The 21,636-nt window shown below is 46.8% G+C and overlaps 1 protein-coding gene across 1 annotated transcript in view; it reads right to left on the minus strand.

Moving 5' to 3' along the window:
* Positions 1-18,873, minus strand: part of CABP4 (calcium binding protein 4) — a 76,987-nt gene extending 58,114 nt beyond the window's left edge. The window contains exons 1-2 of the mRNA XM_069232921.1: positions 18,394-18,873; positions 7,392-7,422 (exon numbers count right to left, since the gene is read on the minus strand). Of these exons, the coding sequence (XP_069089022.1) occupies positions 7,392-7,422; positions 18,394-18,813 (451 nt within the window). The 5' untranslated portion in view covers positions 18,814-18,873. The remainder of the gene's footprint in view (positions 1-7,391; positions 7,423-18,393) is intronic.
* Positions 18,874-21,636: the final 2,763 nt, after the last annotated feature.

The raw sequence follows: 21,636 nt of genomic DNA on the forward strand, positions 1-21,636 counted from the left end.
ATTTTAACGCCTGATCTTAGCAGGCGTTAAAACTGACACCAAAAATGGTGCAGTGAAATCGTGGTGCATTTTGATCTTGGTGCATCAAAATATTTGACGCTAGTGGAGCAAAGCGCCACAATAACGTAAAAAATTCTGATGCTATTGGCCTAACGACTGCCATGGTGCTCCGTATTGTAAATACGGTGCACACATGGTGTTGTTAGGTGGGGCAGCGGCGACGCAAGCAAGCTGGCGCACTAGTATTGATGCCCAGTTTCTTGTAAATCTGGCCCATAGTGTCGCACACCACCACAGCAAGGACCCACTCACAAACCCTCAGCTGCCCCCCTTGCAGGGTGCAAGGGCATGTATTCAGAGACATATAGATGGTGGGCAGGGGATGGTTCTGGTGGCAGGAAGAGATGGCATCTAAAGGGGGTGAATCAGGAGCACTGCCAAACACCCCACAGTGTGTCAATACAAATGCATTTGTTTCACAAACTCTTAACTCAAAGGAATTTGTTAGTAAAGCTGCTCATGGCTACTTCAATTGGCCACAAAAGGACTGCATTTTAGGACACCTGCTTCGGAGAGCTATGGATGTCCAGGTCATCTCAGGGTGAAACACTGGTATGGCCACTTTGGTGGTTAATGCTCTTGGAGTGGAGGTCTGTGCATATTCTATAGTCACTCAGTGTAGAGGGTTAGTGTACCTACTATCGAGCATTGCATATAATGTGGAGGTCAATGTTTTGTGTTTTTTTGTAAGACAGCTCTCTGGGTTAATGCTTTGTTACAGAGATTCAGTGTAACATGCGGTTCACAAGCTTCAGTCACGGTAGAATAACTTAGCGAGCTATGTACATAACAACATGTAACCTGCAATCCAGCGCTTTGAAACACTGGAATGTTAAATGAATGTGTCAGTGTGTTTAGGTTGATTTTTTTAAACAATAATATGTGTTCACAAAAAGAATTGTTTATATTGTGAATTCAATTGATGGTCGCTATTGGCACATCAGTGAGCTGATGAAAGCAGCTGCGTCATCATGGACGTCAATTCACCAAAAAGCCAGGGGTGGCGGAAGTGACATCACAGGCTGTTGTATCTTTACTTTAACTCGCACACACACGCTTACACATATACACACATTCACTCACGCACACCGGCAAACATACACACAGCATACATTTAAAAATGTATACATTCAAATATATGTTGGTCTAGCCAACAATGTGTGGTATGCTCCAAAGAGGATACACCTTTGTATGGAAAAACTGAGACTTGTTGTGCTAATTGTGGTCAAATGTCAAAAGTATACAATTGTTTGAACTTGTTCATAAAAATAATTTTTTTTAAATGCTTTTTAACTTACCTCAGCTACCAAGGAGGGTCATAGTCCAGCTAGCTGTACTCCATTTATTGCAATAACAGTGAATGATACAATATTGTTCACTATTAGTGTAATAAAAAAGGGACTGAAAACAAGGAAGTGGAGTCCCAGCAACGTCCACGAGGAGGAGCTGCCCCTGTGCTCCTGGCACTGATTTGCCACCTCGTCGGGCAGAGGTCGCAAAGGCAGTACCAGGGGTCGCAAGGGGCAAGCTGGGGTCACAGCTGTGACCCCTGGCGACCCCTAAATGACGTCCACGTGCGTTACACTATGAGAAATCTCCTCGAGCAGAACCTATCACTAGATGGAGGCAGGTGTGTTACAGTATAAGAGATCCCCTCAGGCAGAACCCATTAACGGAGGGATGAGGTGTGTTACACTATTAGAGATCCCCTTAGACAGAATCCATTTACGAAGTGATCAGGTGTGTTACACTGTTAGAGATCCCCTTAGACAGAACCCATTAACGGAGGGATGAGGTGTGTTACACTGTTAGAGATCCCCTTAGACAGAATCCATTTACGAAGTGATCAGATGTGTTACACTGTTAGAGATCCCCTTAGACAGAACCCATTAACGGAGGGATGAGGTGTGTTACACTGTTAGAGATCCCCTCAGGCAGAACCCATTAACGGAGGGATGAGGTGTGTTACACTGTTAGAGATCCCCTTAGACAGAATCCATTTACGAAGTGATCAGGTGTGTTACACTGTTAGAGATCCCCTTAGACAGAACCCATTAACGGAGGGATGAGGTGTGTTACACTGTTAGAGATCCCCTCAGGCAGAACCCATTAACGGAGGGATGAGGTGTGTTACACTGTTAGAGATCCCCTTAGACAGAATCCATTTACGAAGTGATCAGGCGTGTTACACTGTTAGAGATCCCCTTAGACAGAACCCATTAACGGAGGGATGAGGTGTGTTACACTGTTAGAGATCCTCTTAGACAGAATCCATTTACGAAGTGATCAGGTGTGTTACACTGTTAGAGATCCCCTTAGACAGAACCCATTAACGGAGGGATGAGGTGTGTTACACTGTTTGAGATCCCCTCGAGCAGAACCCATCGATGAAGGGATGCAGGTGTGTTACAGGGTTAGCGATTCCCTCAGGCAGAACCCATTTACAGAGGGATGCGGAGTGTTACAGTATAAAAGATCCCCTTAAGCATAACACATTGACGGAGGGATGCAGTGTGTTATAGTATAAAAGATCCCCTTACGCAGAACCCATTGACGGAGGGATGCGAGAGTCTTATGCTCTTAGAGATCCTCTCAGATTCCTCTGCAAGTATTTGTAAATAAATTCGGAGTACAACCCTGTTTATTTGTCACATTTCCAGGTGGTCTTCATTTACATGCAGCGGTTAGAGTGTACATAAAACAGAGCTTAATTTGGACCAGTGGTTTCTGGTGCTTGGCACCAACATTTAATTGTCAACACCAGCACTTCTGACAGTCTGCCCCATGGTGGCGCTGTTTGTCATATTTAGAATAGCGCTGAACAACAGTTGTTTATTCACTGAAAGCACATTAAAAATTGCACCCAAGCCATTTTTATAGCTTTGGGGCCCTGGAATAGTTTGAATTGTCATACTTGTACGAATGTGAGGGTTAGTACTTGTGTTGGAACTGTCATTGGCTGGCGGAGGCAATGGGTGGTACAAGCAGTAGTGGTCTCCTGATGAGAGCCCTGGCACTTATTGCTTTACAAATTAAGCACTGGTATAAAAGTGTGGTAATTGTAATCCTGTGTGCCATTTCGCAGAGTGTAGTGACACAGTCAAAGACACTGTGCCTAAAAAAGAACAAAATGTGCAAGGATTTAGTTGTTTTTTCACTTTTGGGTAACAGCATACAAAATAATGCAAAACAAATGCAAGCTAAACTAATCAGTGGGGAATGTACTCTTTCACGTTATGAACCCTGAGAGGGCTAAGGCGGTCACTGCAGATGTCTGTGTGTGCTTAGAGAGCCACAAAATTGAAACCTGGGTGGCACAGAGGGGGACAGTGGCACGTATATATGTGTGATGCTACGAGGGTCCAGCCTGTGGAAGAAAGCAATTTGAAAATGGAAGTCATTATTTTAATAGGCTGTCACAAAATGATATAGTGTTAAAGATAAAACTAGTGCTTTCAAAATAGATATTTCAGTAGTATGTAATATGACTGTACGTAGTTACGTAACATTTCTATAAGTGCACATTAAAAGGACACTCTCCAGAACTGAGCTGATAACGCAGATACAGTGCCTGTCAAAAAGAATAAGGGTCTCATTACGAGTGTGGCGGTCTACAGACTGCCACACTTGCAGTGGCGGTCCGACCGCCACATTACAACTCTTGCGGTCAGACCACCAGGGAACTGTCAGCTCAGCCAGGATCCATCATCCCGGCGGCCTGGCGGTGGCGGAGATTGTAATCCGCCAGGGCAGCGCTGCATGCAGATTATGACCTTGTTCTCTGCCAGCTGATTAATGGCGGTTACACCACTAGGCTGGCGGAGAACAGGTGCAGGGGGCCACAGGGAGGCCCCCTGCACTGCCCATGCACTTGGCATCAGAGGTGCAGGGGGCCCTGTCCAGCACCCTCGCAATGTTCACTGTCTGCTTTGCTTGGGTGCTGGTGCACCCTGCTGGCTACAGCATTGCCACCGGCTCGATTACGAGCCAGAAACAATGCTGTAGCCTGTTTTCACTAGGCCGGCGGGCGGAAACTGAGGTTTCCACCTGCTGACCTAGCGGGAAACTCGTAATAACTCTGGTGGGGAGGTCGCCACGAAGGTGGCAGCCACCCTGCCAGGAGATTGTCAGACGTGCTTTCCCATCCGCCAAACTCAAAATGAGGCCCTAAATCTTTATCACCATGAAGCTTCAAGGGACTCCCTCTATTAAAGCATTTACTTGCTCTCAAGCAGTCCCCCTACACACACACTTTGCTTTCAGGTAAAGGTACCAAAAGGCTGGCACTCACTGTTTAGGGGCTGTTGCTTTTTAACAAACAGTAGTGGGACTTTTTTCATAAAGGTTTTTAAAATAGTGCATTGTTCCCTTAAGAGTCCGCCCACTGAGGCCTCCGCTTACATGTAGTTGTCCTTTCAAGTGACTCAGGAGGGTGAAACTGAGGAGGCCGGCAGGGCTGCATCCAGAAGCAGAGCCCTGATCCTATGCATCCCTGAGAAAGGGGAAAGGAGGGAGATCCATGGATAGTGTCAAAGAGATGGGCCAGAATAGGCTATGTGGGGGCTCGTCTTGTTTTTTCTTTACAAATGGACAGAATCCGCTTCTTTAGCGGGAAGGCCTGCGGAAGGAGGCTATACACACAGTCCTTTTTTAGTTTTTTAATAAGGATCATCACTACCATTCGTGCAGCAGGCGCTGTGGCACTGGAGCCCAGTTATTGTGGTCTTACAACAAAAAAGAGGATTGGGGTCCATTTTCCTTGCTAGTGTTGACGTCCAGTGCAAGTGCAAGGAACAGGGACCATGCCAGCAGGATGGTGCGATGTGGGGCTATTCTTTTTTTACACAAAAGGGCAGGCAGCCTTCTTTGGGCCTCAGACCTAGGAGTGATGACCCAGTGGAGCTGGCAGAGGAGATAACCTGTTTCGCAGGACTGTGGGTATCATTGGTGCTGCAGGTGCAGTGGAACCGAGACCCCGTGCTGTGATGGGCCCACGTCACACTTGCTGTGTCAGTATTTCTTTGGGCCTTACTGGATTAGACCAAGGGAGAGGAAACTGAAATCTTAGTTTGTGCCTCTGAGAGATGTCAGGGAGCGGCATGTGGCAAGATGGGGGCCTGTGGTTTTAACAAAGGGCAGAAAATAGGGCCTCCTTCGCAAGGCGACAGCTATCATTAGTGAAGGGGATGCAGCAATGGGTCCAGAGGTCTGAGGCGCCCCCTGCATCACAGTTATGTCCCTTTAAAAAGGGACATGGAGGCTCAGGCTAAGAGCTAGCATTAGGATAGAGGGCACCCTTGCTGCAAAGAGGGGGGCGTCATGTGGGGTCCTTACTTTTTATGAAAGGGACAGAGACCCTGTTTCAAGATTGGAGTGTTGGTGAGGCAGGGTGCAGAAGGGTTGAAAGAAGCGGAGGAGCTAGCCTGCTACTCAGGGTCACAGCTATTATTAGTGCAATGGGGTGCAGGAGCATGATGGGCTCACAACACCCCAAGTATGGGGGACAGTGTTTTTGGTCAATTCCTGTTTCTTTATTTGATTCATTTCCTCTTCCATACTTTTCAGTTTTAGTGTGGATTATGAGCTACAGAAAATGTTTCCATGAAATTAGAAATGATCTCATAAGCCCTTGTCTCTCCCACTTCCTAATACTTCCCATAAAATTATGAAGGGGGGCCTGGCTTCAAAACATTTTGGTTGGTGAGGCTGAGTGCAAACATGTTTGAAGATGTCTGCCATAGATGGGGGATGCAGGTGTGTTAGACTACTGGAGATCCTTCAGGCACACCTCTGGACCGAAGGAGGCAGGTGAGTTATATTATTAGGGATCCTAAAGATGGGGTATCTAGTTAAATTACACCACTAGAACCCAGCTCCCACACCACAAACACTCCACTCACTCCCTGAACTGGTGCATGGGAGTCTGCTCCACTGTTAGAGACCTCCTGAACCCTTGGACTGCTGTGTGCACGTGTGTTGCACTGTTAGAGACCTCCTGAACCCTTGGACTGGTGTGTGCACGTGTGTTGCACAGTTAGAGACCTCCGGCACTGTTAGAGACCTCCGGAACCCTTGGACTGCTGTGTGCACGTGTGTTGCACTGTTAGAGACCTCCTGAACCCTTGGACTGCTGTGTGCACGTGTGTTGCACAGTTAGAGACCTCCGGCACTGTTAGAGACCTCCGGAACCCTTGGACTGCTGTGTGCACGTGTGTTGCACTGTTAGAGACCTCCTGAACCCTTGGACTGCTGTGTGCACGTGTGTTGCACTGTTAGAGACCTCCTGAACCCTTGGACTGCTGTGTGCACGTGTGTTGCACTGTTAGAGACCTCCTGAACCCTTGGACTGCTGTGTGCACGTGTGTTGCACTGTTAATGCTCCCCTCGGCTGAGTAATGCATCATGCATGTTACACACTGCGACAGGCCGTCAACCGCCCCACTGAAAGGCTGCAGTTTATTCCTGAAAAATTAGAGATTTGTATGACTTTTCAGTTGATTTTCTCTCTTAAAAGGCTACCATTTTGAATGCCTCTCTGGTCTCTGTGTTGTATGTTGACCAAGCATGTATATAACCCCCCCGACCGACAATAGCAGCGTAACACTCGGCGATCGGGCAATGAATTGTAGTTCATACAAGCTGCATAATAATTCTATTATAATGCTTGACACTTTTACACTCACATAAGACAAAACAAAACTGGTGTGGGTCATGGACATCACCCTGTAGAGTCTCAGTCCTCATCAATAAACCACTCATCACCAGCTGAACTGAGATGGAATTACTGACGAGATCGGGCACGTGCCGCTGGCCAGTGGAGCACTTTAATATGGTCTGCCACTGCAGGTCCCAACAAGTTGCATACTATGGGCACTTCTTGAGCTCTCACATCAACAGTCAGCGATGGGATGATGTGAACCAAGCCTACAGCAACAACTCTGTCCATCATCCCTCCTTCCAACCTGTGTACGTTAAACAAAATATCTCAGAAGAGACAATGCAGCTCACTGAAAACTACAAACTGTGAGCGTCTTCCTCGTCCTCCTGCACCCGTCACATTGCTAAGCGTTGTGGCCCATGACACGACAATCACACCTCAGTGCTCATCGCGCATCACATGGAAGCACTTCCCACATAGGATCAAAACAAAGACAACACACTTCCAAACACACACTGTACACACTGTACTGAGCTGTCCATACAGGCAAGCGCTTTATCAGCACACACAGGGGTAGGAAGCGCTATATAAATGTTGCAGTACAGTACAATACAATATAATTCATTTGAAATGGTTAGGGTGAAAGGTGAAAGTTCAAGTGCCAGAGACTTACCATCCATCTCTTCTGGGGCCAGCTCCCTCTCCTACAGCAGCAGAAGGAAATGACAAGAGAAGGTGTGTTACAGAATACAAATCACTATGGCGCACACCTAGAGGGGAGAGAAATCCACAACTGGGAAAGGGGCGTGGAATGGGAACAAACAAAAGAGTGCAGATCAAGAAGTGTAATATGCAAAACCAGTGACATCACTCATGGACATCCTTTAGGGGTCCCAGGGGTCGCACCTGGCTTGCCCTTTGCAACCCTTGCCACTGGCTTTGCGACCCCTGGCCTCAGAGGTGGCAAAATGAGTGCCAAGAACACAGGGGTAGCTCGCATTACCAGTGTCAAGCTCCAGCCTCCTTTCCTGCTCATTTTTATTACATTAATAGTGATTAATAATCTGTCACTCACTATTATTGTAATAAAAAAGTTGAACAACAGGACTTGGAATGGAAGCTCCACTGGCATCTTAGGTAAGTGAATTAAATACTATTCAGTGTATTTTATGGGCGTGCATACGAGAGAGAGTTCAGGTGAGAGTGTGTATGTGTGAGCATGTATGTTAGTATGTGGGTGAGTGTGTGTGTGTGAAGTTGAGTGAGTGAGAACGGAGAGGTGGGTCAGAGTGAGTAAGAGAGTGAGAATGATTGAGTTAGGGTAAGGGTGGTTGCAATCATTGTGATGTCATGAGGGTTAAGGTCATGTGACATCACTTCCTGTGACATCATTAGGGTCAAAGGATGCATGATGTCACTTCCGCTGCCCCTGGCATTTTGGTGAATCGGCACCCATGACATTAGTGTGCCCCATTTTTAGGCTAACAGCATCATGTAGGGGCTGGTGGGCAGCTTGCCATGCTGCCCGGTCATCGTTGAGCTTCCCTCTGGGGTAAGTATGGATCTCCTGTACCTTGCATATCTCTGAGTCTTCCAAACAACCAACACTGTGGTGGTTGCTCTTATGGAAAGATGCTTGTTGCACCTGCTTAGCAAGCTGTTTTGTTTTTCAAGACTAAACATCCAAAGTAGGGCTCTGTTCTTCCAAAACAGAAAATCACTGGCCATGACCACAGAGAGTTGTCCCCCTCCACATGGGGGCTATTGAGTACTTACCCTGTGTGGGTCTACCATCTTTGGAAAGGTGGTCTTGGCAGGGACTAAATACAACACAAAGATCCCCTCACCTGTATTCCTTCTATATGGAGTCATCATAAATTTATACATTTACACCGTTCACTTTCTTTTCTTTCATTTCTCATAGTGTGTCCTGTTCTAAGGGATGTATGCAGGGCCACTAGAGTTACAGGATTCTACAGCTGCTGCATTTTTGCAAAATTATGGCTTTACCTCCCTTCCAACATATGACACCAACCGCTGCAGATTCTGAAAAAATGTATGTCTATCTCTAACAGATCAAAAGTTGAATAAAAGGGCCACCCTTGTAGCCGCATAGAAGCAGATACTTGCAAAGGTTGACTGGTCACCTGTCAGTTACTGATTGACGTTTTCAAGTGTTAAACTAGTACCAGTAAGGTAAAAACCCATGCCCAGACAGTATTAGTTGAAAAATTAGAGTAATAACATTGTCACAGGAAATGCAGCATTATGCTGTACAATTTGTCTTTTCGTGGCGCCTTATTTAGGCAACCCTGCCGCATACTGTTTGGGGGTCAGACTTGCAGCATTTTGTCCAGTTCTGGGTCATGCCTGGAGAACACTGTGGACTGCATCCAGACTACAGGGTTCAGCACTCAGGGACACATCTCCAGAAGAAAATAAAGCTAGACTGCAGACAGTGCAGATGTAGGTCATTAAACTGGTGCTTGGATGAAACCATAGTTCCTACAAGGGGACATCCAATAATGTATACAACGTGGGAAGGGGGCGATGACTAGCGAGAGCCACATTAACATTAAAATGCTTGACCAATGTGGGAGACACAGTAATATTGAGAAACTTGTGTTAACACCTAAGGGACTGTGTACCAGGATTTTCTCTACCAATGATGCCCCTTTAAGCTGAACATTACAGCGAGACCGTCTATAGTTATGTTTTTCCTCTGAAACATCTTGGTGAGCCAGTCCCAACTCATGCTCGAAACATCTTGGTGGGCCAGTCCCAACTGATGCTCGAAACATCTTGGCAGGCCAGTCCCAACTGATACTCGAAACATCTTGGTGGGCCAGTCCCAACTGATGCTCGAAACATCTTGGCGGGCCAGTCCCAACTGATGCTCGAAACATCTTGGCAGGCCAGTCCCAACTCATGCTCGAAACATCTTGGTGGGCCAGTCCCAACTGATGCTCGAAACATCTTGGCGGGCCAGTCCCAACTGATGCTCGAAACATCTTGGCGGGCCAGTCCCAACTGATGCTCAAAACATCTTGGTGGGCCAGTCCCAACTGATGCTCGAAACATCTTGGCGGGCCAGTCCCAACTGATGTTGGAAACATCTTGGTGGGCCAGTCCAAACTGATGCTCGAAACATCTTGGTGGGCCAGTCCCAACTGATGCTCGAAACATATTGGTGGGCCAGTCCAAACTGATGCTCGAAACATCTTGGTGGGCCAGTCCCAACTGATGCTCGAAACATCTTGGCGGGCCAGTCCCAACTGATGTTGGAAACATCTTGGTGGGCCAGTCCAAACTGATGCTCGAAACATCTTGGTGGGCCAGTCCCAACTGATGCTCGAAACATCTTGGTGGGCCAGTCCAAACTGATGCTCGAAACATCTTGATGGGCCAGTCTCTTCTCTACCCCTCCAGGCTACCACTCTGGTTGGATAGGTGGCACAGTGGAATCTAAATGCGGTGTGAGTTGTGAATAAGGTGACAATGATCCAGGATTTGATGTCTGAGCTGGATCTCAGATTCTTAGGCACCACTGAAATCTGGATTAAGATTAGTGCCAGAAGGATGATTGTTGGACAGCTCCAGTAGAACCTGAAAATGTTTTCTGAAACTGGAGGTGACAAGGGAGGAGCGGACTAGTATTAGTAGGCCGTTCACGCTGAAAGGCGTAGGGTAGAAGTTCTCCACCTTTTGACTCTTGTGGACCCCCACATGATCATTACTGAACCCAGGGACCCCCAATGAATCCCTACTGGAATCGGGGGACCCCAACTGAGTCAATACTAGAAGCAGGAGACCCTGGCCTAAGCATTTTTGATGATTTTAACTGCAAAGGAATACACAAAAAATACAGAAACAAGAATTTACCAAACGAATACACAAAATATTTAATCACTTATTTAATTCACAAACAAATATAAAAAAAATCTAAATTTTAATGGGAAGGCTGGAGCTTTTCTTAATTGAATTGAGACCACTAGTAATCCATACTATGGCCCTCATTATGACCCTGGCAGTGGGCGGAACCCTGGCGGTAACACCGCCAACAGGCTGGCGGTGTTCCGCCAGTGTATTATGACCATGGTGCATTCGCCACGGTCATACCGCCGGTCCCTCCACTATACCGCCAGGCTTCCGCTGGGCGGTCATAATCCCCAGGGCAGCGCTGCAAGCAGGGCTGCCCTGGGGATTATCAGTCCCCTACCCCCAGCCTGCGGAAGGCTGGCAGTAAGGGGGATTCGGGGTGCCCCTGGGAGCCCCTGCACTGCCCATGCACTTGGCATAGGCAGTGCAGGGGCCCCCAGCCACAGCTCCATCGCGCATTTCACTGCCCAAATTACGGGCAGTGAAATGCGCGACGGGTGCTGCTGCACCCGCTGCACATCAACATTGCCGCCTGCTCTATAATGAGCCAGCTTCAATGTTGATGTGACTTTTCCGTTGGGCCAGTGGACGGAAACACTGTTTCCATCCGCTGGCCCAGCGGAAAAGTCATGATAGGGGGCCAAGCATACCGTCAGCACTGGCGGTATGTTGGCTCGCGCGGCTTCGGCGGTCGCACTGATTCTACGAAACAAAATGGCACCACCTTAATTTTTAGCCTCCAATTTAAAATTCCTTCACATTTATAGAACATTTTAAAATGTTCATATTTACATTTGTTTTTTTTTTATTTACATACGCTTTTTTAATCTGCTAACATTATTTAATTTTCTAAGCAGTTGTGGACCCCCAGAGGAGGCTTTGCGGACCCCCAGAGGAGGCTTTGCGGACCCCCAGAGGAGGCTTTGCCTGGCCCACAGACTGGGAACCACTGGCGTAGATGTTAGAGATCGACCTTCGTGCCAGCTTCAAGCACTTGGCAGTAAAGGGTACTTGCAAACTTAAAGCATCCTTCATTCCAAGCCCTCAAGGTCCTACCAGGACACTGACAGTGATGGAAGACATCAGAGAATTAAATATATTGGGGACCTTCCATTGATGAAGTACATTTATACATCATCAGAGGACCTGGACTTTGGTCTGGTATACCAGCTTAAACCTTTATTTTACAATTAATAGGCGTTTCCACCATTGTGGGGATGTTCCCTTATCACCCCCTGGGTTGAGTTGTGCCACACTTGAGCCCCCAGATATTTTTCAGAAATTTGTCGAAATGGTATCCAGGACTTGAAGCCCGTCTTATTTGTCTGTCCGGGCCTTCTCCTATGTCGTCACAAGCTGCTGAGACCTGTCTTCTTGAAGTTTTCTGTGTGAACGACAGCTGAGGCCTTGCATTTGTTATGCAGTCCTCCAAATGAAATGTTTTGTACTCAAGTTTTTAACTTTTTTTAAATCTTTTTTAAATCTGTACTGAAAATTTGAGTATTAACTCTGGTCATTTGAACTGGTAATTTGATTGGATGGAAGGAGGGAAGTAGTTTAATTGTCTTTATTACTTCCCACCTGTGCCTCATATTTTTGTATGCTATTGTTTCATGTAGACCTCCTCGGAGTTCCAAAATATGAAATAAACAATCTTGAATTTCCAGCAATGTGTGTTTAAAAAGTGATCTCGAACCGCTTGAATGGTGTAACGGGACCAGAACAAAGTTTACAATCAGATTGTAGGGGATCCCGAACCCTTCTCGATCCACTCTCAGCTTCAAGCACGAGTGGTCAGGCAGAGGGATCTGAAGAGCCTAGCATTTTCAAACCATTCGTGAGATGAAGATATACCGTTTAAAGCCGATTCAGCACTATTCTGAAATACTGGTATCCAGGACCACTGGAATTATGCGATTGTGCGGTGACTTCCGCATAATTATAGATATGCCGCATTTGCCACATAATCCTTCATCTGCTGCATGTTCTGCAGATTTTAAAAAAAAAAAATTCTGGCTCAAACGGTTCAAAAGTTACTAACAATGCAGCAACACGTGTTGCCACACGGGGGAAGACCCATTGCAAAGCTGCACCTGCCACCTTTCTGTTGCTTGTGGCTACACTTGTGTGTTAAACTGGTACAAATGAGGCTCAACCAAGGCCCAGACAGTGTTACCAAGTTGCAAAATGACGAATTGATGGAGTAATACTATTACAAACTGTGCCGCATTGTGCCGCGTAATTTGCGGTTTTTCTTGCCGCATAATTTACTCAACTTTCCCGCATAGTTTGGCCATCCCCCGCCGCATAAATCCAGTATCCCTGCTAATATCTGAACGATTGTTGCACTAGTCTACAAAGTAAACTTCTAGTTCATGGCAAGTTTGGGGGCATTCAGGAGATTTGGTTTAGCAAAAAATGCTTCAGGGTATAAAATGGGACATTGCTTTGGCCCTCCTCCCGCGAGCTGCAGGAAATTTGAAATGAGGAAACCAAAGTGGAAGCATAAAGTGTTTTCTGATTCGTCAAACAGTGCAAGTTATCTGCAAACCAAAAAAGCGACTTCCTTTGGAAAGTGAAGCTTGAGCGTAGCAAAGTGGTTACTGGTAACTTTGTGTTCTAAAAATATAACTGGACCTGCTTATGAGAGTGTGTTTGTGTGTCACGAATGTCTGCACTTTTAGTGTTTAAATCGGTGTGCATTTGTGCAAGCTATATGTGTGTACATGAGTGTGTGCATATTCTTTGTGTATATTTGTATCGCTGTGTGCATGTTTGTACTTCACTTTGTTTTTCTACATAGGTTCCAAGTGGCTTCATGCAGTGTGCCTTTTCTTTTCAGTCCTGTCTTACTGGTGAACTACGTTTCCTTCCTGTGATTTCTGAGCCCTCTACTTACACCTTTAAAAGCGGAACTACAAGTCCCAGAATGCTTTGTGCTCGGGAGTGGATGACGGGCGCCTCGCCCATGACACCGGGGCACCTGGCGCCTATGGCTGTGTTGTGTGTGGGAATTAATGCGCTTGAGCCTGCACCCCCTGACCCCAGCAGCCCATACTTAAGGGATTATGGGCGGATAATGGCCTGCGCGTGCAGGGAGAAGGATAAGTGTCTATTTCTGCCTCTAATCGGGGCTGGAGGGCCCGGAGCAGCAGCGAGCTCTCTCCTCCCACCCTGAGAAGGGCTCCCAGCTAAGCCCTCTGGCCCGTGGGGGGCCCTGAACCCCCATTTACAGAGCACTAAACCCCAAAAATCAGGGGACGCGGGATGGGAGGGGGCTCCTTGAGTCCCCAGCATGAGCGTAACTCAAAATGACGGGGCCCTCCTGCATAGTGTTGCATAATGTGGTGAGGGGCCCCCGACACTCCCATTTTTCACAAATATTTGTCACCTTTGGACTACATGGGGTTTCCCTAAAGAATGTCCCCTCGGGCTGCGGGGGCCTGCCTTATCTCCCTTGCCCCTAGACTACATTCAGAACATCAACACCCCAAAATCAGAGGAAGCAAGTCTGTGGCAGAACTGAGCCCCCAAACCACCAGATCCAAGAACATGTCCCTCTTCCCCCAAAAAGAAAACCAGGGGGCACAGGATACTTGAGACCATAGAAGCCCAGATACTGAGCACCAACAACACCCCAAAATCAACAGGTGCTGGACTGAGGCGACCCTGAGCCTCCAGGCGACACCACAAACGAGGGGCAGAACAGGGGAGACACTGAGGCCCTCATTACGAGGCTGGCGGTCATGAGACCGCCAGACTCACCGTGGCGGTCTCACTGCCACAGAGCTGTCGGTGAAGGCCGCCGTATTACGAGTTGTGGGGTTTGGCTGAAGCCAAACCTCCACAACTCCGCCTGGCCTGCCAGTATGGTCGCACCACCGCGGCCGGCGGTAACCACCTCCAATCTGGCGGCAGGCCTCTGTCCGCTGTTCGGATTACAAGGTTGCACACTGCCAGGCTTCCTGTGGCGGTCATCCCGCCACGAAAACCCTGGCGGTCACACACCCGGCAACAGGAATCCCCATTCCTGTCACCAGCACAAGCACCCCAACACGTTCACACACATTCACACATACACCCACACACATCCACGCACATACAGACATGCACCCCACTCATCCACGCACTCGCTACATACACCCCCAATTACTCGTACACACTCACCCAAAGATGCACACTGGAACATGCATACACCCGCTTACACGCACTCAGGCACATCCATTCAAACACACACACGCACCCCCCCTCATTTACACAAGCACCACACACCCCCCACACACCCTCCCCCTGCGGACGATCCACTTACCTTTTCCGGCGAGGTGGTCGTCCAGAAGAGGATGGGTCCTAGCGTTGTTGCACCGCCAGCACCTCTACGCCAGCAAGACTCCGCCGAGCCGTATTACAGCTTGTAACACGGCGGGTGGAGTCTTGGCGGTGTAGTGGTGCTGGTGGTGCACCTGCCTCTGGACCTCCGTCAGCCAGGCCAACGGAGTGGGACTTTCACCCAGGAATGGGCGGAAGTCCATTCACAACTCCTAATATGGCGGTCAGCAGACCGCCAGCACTCGTGGTCTGCTGGCTGCAGCGGCTTCAGCGGTCTTTTGGAAAAGACCGCCGAAGACGTAATAAGGGCCTGAGTCCTCAAACTAGTCATAGACCGCAAGCAATGCCTTAAAACCAGGAGGCCTATTTTAACCCTGCCCACCAGACTGCGATTGTCTAGATCTTTAAACCAGAGCCACTGGGATTATGCAGCAGAAGCGAGCCAAATTATGCGGCAAGGTGAGTAAATTATGTTGGAAGATAAGCCAAATTATGCAGCACATTTTGTAGTTGTATTAGTTCATTATTTAATTACTTTTTTAAACCTGGTAGCACTGTCTGGGCATTGGCGTCAATTTAGTAGTACCAATTTAACACCCAAATACAGCAATAAGGAACAGAAAAGTGACCATACCAGCTCTTGAAAGGGTTTTCCACTGCTCTGTAACACGCGTTGCAGCATTTTTAGTAACTCTTGAACCGTTTGAGCTAGAAACAAAATTCCATGGAGATGAATTATGTGGCAAACGTGGCAAATCCATAATTATGCGGACATTGCAATGACTGCATAATCGCACTATTCCAGTGGCCCTGATTTAGACCCGCCCGACTAACAAAAAACTTACCGATCCTAAGGGGCTCACAAACTCATCTATCCTCAGCAAGTTCAGGATTTCCTGCCATCGGCTTTGTGGAAAGGAGATGGGTCTCAGATTTCTCTCTACTGATTGGTTATTCTTTGTACACTTTTTTTTCACTAATAAATATATTAATTAACCCCAAGGTTATGCTGTGAGATATTTGAGGCGCCATTAAAACATGATTATTCAATATGTAGTCTTTTTATGTGCCTCCTGATGAGTTGTGTAATTTTACACAATAAATGCAATAAAAAGTTATAAAAATGCATATGAATACAAAACATATAGATGGCTGTGTTTCAGGGAATTACCAGATAAGATTCCATGCCAAAGCAAAGTTCCCTACAGAAAATGGACGAGGCGACCAAGTACGAATTGGAAAACAGAGAGAAGGTGACTAGGAAAGGAAAGGGCGAAGCAAAACACTGAGAGTTCAGGATTTCAGTGAGTGAGGCACGTGGGCGCTGTCCGCTTGCTGTCTCCTGATTGGCTGAGATAGGGCCACACCCTCACACCTCACGTCCTCCCTCGTCCATCCGCTACAATAATGTACCCCCAGGCATAAGAGCCCCCATCCACCTGGGGGACCAGCACCGCCTGGGAAGTGGCCAATGTCACGATTTTGGGATGAGCCATATTTTCTTGCGTTTTTGTCACTTTACGCTAAGGTGTCCAGATTTTGAGGAGCAAAAACCGGTACAGGTCAAACATAAAAGAAGGACTAAAGACTTTACTCTCACTTTTATATCTGGCCTGTCCCGGTTTTTTTTGCGTAGCTTTCTGAATGTGTGCCTATACATACTTGTGTGTGTTTATATATATATATATATATATATATATATATATATACACACACACTCACACGCACACATTTACTAGACTACATATATAAAATTAGCTATGGCTTGACCTCCCACCCTGCACCCCCAACCCGCTCCCACCCACCTCTCTCTGCTCCCCACTCCGTCTCTCTGCTGGGAGCAGACAGGGGACTGTGTTTTCTGACAGTAACAGATAAATAACTTTAATTATTTCGTACTTTACTTATGCTTTCCTACATGATTTGACCTTTGTCCCAAAAACCGGGGCATTTATTTAATGATCTGACCTTTGTCCCAAAATCCGGGACATTTGTTTAAAATTAAGAGAAGCGTCGGACACCGGGACAGTCCTCTAAAAACCGGGACTGTCTGGGTAGACCCGGAACGTCTGGTCACCCTACTTTACACACCCGTGTGCGCCCGTAGCTTGGGGCCACTTTCGCTGGCACAGTTCGTGCTGTTTTAATTTTTGTTCATGGGGGGCAGCTTCAGGTGGGGGTCTATGGGGTGTTATACCCCCTAATAAATGTACTTTGTGGTGATAGTTGGGTACAGCTGCTTTCAGTCGGGCTTGGGGAGGTGTTTTACATACACAGAAAAAAAACACACATATTCTCTCCTGTTTTGTAAGCTGTCAAAGAAGTTGGTTATTTCACAAAATATTGTGTTTTCTCTCACTTAGGGGCATATTTGCAAAGAACTGGCAGCGCCACGCTGCGCCAGTTCTGAAACGCAGGGATGCGCTGTATTTACAAAAACACGGCGCATCCCTGTGTTTGCCCCTGCGCCGGTGTAAAATTAGCAGCTGTGCGCCAACACAGCCACCCTTGCTCCATGGTGCAAGGATAGCTCTGTTGCAGGGGAGATTGTTTTTGTGCAGGAAGGGACACCTTAATGCACAAAAACAATCTTTAATGGTGATTTGCTCTTTCTATGTGTGCTGCAGAATGCAGCACACATAGAAAGAGCAAAAAAACGAGGACAAATTAAAGCATTTCTCCTCGTTGCGCCATGTTAACGCCACCTCTGGGGTTGCGTTAGATTTTGGCGCTGTCACAGATTTATAATTTCTTGTAAATCTGGGACAGCATCAAAATGCAATGGGTGTTGCTGTGCAACGTCCACATCAACACCCATTGCACGCCCCTTCCACGTAAAGTGCTGGGTGTGAAGGGGCCATATTTACAAGGTGGCGTTAAGCCACAAAAGGTGGCTTAACGCTGCCTTGTAAATATGACGCAGTGCACAGCGCCACCGAAGAGTCACAAAAAGTATCGCTCTGGTGGCACTAGGGGCTTGTAAATATGCTAAATATGCCCCCTAGTATCCCTACCAATCTGTGTTCCTCTCCCTTTCCACTGCCCCTTAATTCCCCCTCATGCGCGCTGCTTGTTGTGTAATGTGATTGTCTTAAAATCTGACACTCACAGCCCCACAATCTCACTGACCTAGCTACGCCCCGGCCTACCCCCTCTTCCTTACCTCTTCCCGCTGGTGCCCTGATTGAAAATAGAGTGTCCCTCATCTTCTTTCAATCATCCCCCAGGCACCTGGATGGCCCCCTGTCCCATACTCAGCACACTGAGTAAAGAATGGATTGTACTCACTCTCAGAATGATCTATTCCTGATGTCAGTGGCCTAAAACATATGTGAAGCCACAAACGTTACTACCAGGTTGGTATCTGTCAGCTGCCATTTTCTACTCAGCCTTTTGTCTGTGACGCAGCTTATTCAGTTCTCTACTCCCCCACACCACACCTGTCTTTGGGGTACAGACCCCCAGCTTACCTTGCTGAACAAGGCGTTGAGGAACGGCGAGTACATCTTGGTGGTGATGGACTGCGCATCACTGTGCCTCTTCCCCCGTCCATGGCCGCGGCCATGGTGGTGTCCGTGGTGGTGGTGGTGATGGTGGTGCCCACTGCTGTGATTCTCCAGGGATCCTTTTCGACCTTTGCCCTCCTCCTCCTCCAAAGGCTCTTTGACCTCTTCACCCTTGGACCCTTTACGCTTCTTCCCGCCCTCTTTCCCCGACTTGTCTTTCACGGCCTCCTCCTCATCCTTCTTCTCGTCTTTTTTGCGGGGGCTTTCTTGCTCTTCGGCCTTCTTCTCCCCTTTCTTGCGGGGGCTCTCCTCCTCGTCCTCCTTCTTCTTGTCCGCTTTGCGGGGTTCCTTGCCTGGTGCCTCACGGTCTTGGCTGCGCGGCATGGCGAGGACTAAAGGTGGCAACCCAAGGCGCTGCTCTTCTGAAGAGTCTGCCTTAGTGGCTGTCACCTATGGAGGAAGGAGTTCAGACCTGTAATCCACTTACCATAAACTGCTGCTGATGGGAGCCAACCAAGGTGAAGAGATCAGCCGTCTTATGGGATTACCAGGCCTGCGGAACATCAGCATCAGGCCTGGGGAGACTCCACACGAGCATCGGAGAACATTAGTGGCAGGCCCTGGCCAGGGGAACTCCATAGGAGCTCCTACGGAACATCAGTGTCATGGCTGGGGGGACAGAGGAGACTCAACATGAGCTTCTGGGGAACATTAGTGTCAGGCCTGGGGGAACACCAACAATTTAGAGACTGACCCCTTTTAGAAAGGCAGAGGGGCTAGGGTTCAGCCAAACAAATGCAAAGGTTTTTCCCCTGGATTTGTTGTTAAAATCCTATCTTTCGCTATGTGGATGCTGAATTATTGGCCTAAGAACAACAAATATAACTTTGATGTCAAAAGTAACCAATTATGCTCCAACCACAATATAAGAATCTCATAAATACTTAATAAAATACACATAAAGTACTATTGACATTTATTAATATAATTTATCATCCATTGGACTAGATACATCACCCAAAATGTTTAGTTTTTTTAGCACTATGATTGTATGCAGCTGTTTTTTTATGGTATTTTTTGAGGTGGTGGTCCCTGGGACACGTGGAGGTCTTCACGCCCCCCTATGTTTTTTATTATGTAGCCCCGGGGAGGCCGTGGTCCCTGGGGGTAGGGGGTTTGTGCAGCCCCACCATATATTTTTGTTTAAAGTTGTCCCGGGGAGGTGGTGGTCCCCAGAACCTGGGGGGGTCTGTGTGGCCCCCAAGTTTTTTTAATTATGTATCCCCAGGGAGGTGGTGGTCCCCGGTGGGGGTCTGTGCTGCCCCCATATACTTATTTAATGTTGCACTGGGGAGGTGGTGTTTCCTGGGGCCTGAGGGGGGTCTGTGTGGCCCTCCAACAATTTTTATTGAGTTCCCCTGGGGAGGTGGTGGTCCCCGGGCCCGGGGGGCCTGTGCGCCCCCCCAAATATATATATTTAATGTTGCCCTGAAGGCCATGCATGGCACAGGATTGGGTGGTTATGGGGGTTTGGGTGCAGGACCTGGCCGCGGCAGGGGTGGTTGTTTTAACGTATAGTACTTAATAGTTAATTAATAATTAATAGTAATACAATCGTAAATTATTGTCGTATATGAAGCCCATGTTATGGTCTCGGAGGAATGCATTAACATGTTTCCTGGATTTGTCTATTTGCATCCCTATATGTCTATCGGACTGTGACCAACCCCTCCCAGCTGTTATACTTAGAGTTATTTCAAGCAACTATAACTTGTACCCTAAGGTTAACTATAACTCGCTCCCTCGCCATGCATTGCTAATTTCCCCAGATATTACAGCACTCGTGACACCTTTTATAACACCATTGATAATGTCACTGTGACATTTGCAGCAACATTATTTATGAGAAAACTGTGTATGGCGAGGGTATGAGTTATAGTTCCCTTAGGGCACAAGTTATAGTTACTTGAGATAACTCTAACTATAACAGCTGAATTTCTATGGTTTGGTACGTTAAAAATGTGAGCCTAACTATAACGTCCCCATAACCTTTGGTTTTGTTAAGTGAATTTCTATTATTTTTTAATTGTATTTCCTAACTATAATGTCCCTGTAACCTTTGTTTTTTTCGTGAAAAAAAAGAAAAAAAAAAAAAATATATATATATATATATATATATATATATATATATATATATATGAAAATGACTTTATGTTTACAAATACGGCGGAAATTCACTGAAAAAAAAAAAAGGTTACAGGGACGTTATATTTAGGTACTGAAGTTACTCAGACAAAAACATAGAAATTGTCCTAAGGACTGCCATCATGCGCCATATTGTAAATACAGTGCAACCATGGTGTTACTAGGGGGGGGCAGGGGCGACGCAAGAAAAGTGGCCATCGGGACCAATGCACCACTTGGCCTATGCAATAGTCGTGTCTAAAGGTCCTATATGAATTAACATGGGAAATGCAACTTTTTTGACCCTCTCTTTATCTCGCCCCGCTTGATGTATCACCCCGAACATTCCATGCGCAACAAGAATCCCAGGGCACTTTTTTGGGAAAATTTTGTAAAGATTCGTCAAACGGTGTCAAAGATATAGGCAAGTCAAAAACACTTTTTCTATGGAAACATGGTCCTAACTATAACTACCTAGTGGCGGCCATATATATATATATATATATATATATATATATATATATATATACATATATATATATATATATATATATATATATATATATATATATATACCCGTATATGTATATATATATATAATGAATATATATTATATGTATGTACTTATATATTTATCTCTATATATATCACTGAAAAGCAGAGGTTACAGGGACATTATAGTTAGGAAATAGAATTTAAAAAACATAGAAATTGACTTAAAGAAACAAAGGTTGCAGAAACGTCATGTAATGTGTGTCTGGGAGTAAGAATGAGTGTGAGAGTGTCTCTCTGGGTGTGAGAGTTGGTGCGAGAGTCTGGGTGTGAGGGTGTCTGTCACAGTGCAAGAGTGGGTGTAAAAGTTTCTGAGTGTAAGAGTGGGTGTGAGACTGTGTGTCTGGGGGTGAGCATGGATGTGAGAGTGTCTGTCTAGGTATGAGAGTGGGTGTGAGAGTGTCTCTCTGGGTGTGAGAGTGGGTGTGAGAGTTTCTGGGTGTAAGTGTGGGTGTGAGAGTGTGTATTGGT

This window comes from Pleurodeles waltl, chromosome 4_2, assembly GCF_031143425.1.
Source record: "Pleurodeles waltl isolate 20211129_DDA chromosome 4_2, aPleWal1.hap1.20221129, whole genome shotgun sequence".
Lineage (NCBI taxonomy): Eukaryota > Metazoa > Chordata > Amphibia > Caudata > Salamandridae > Pleurodeles > Pleurodeles waltl.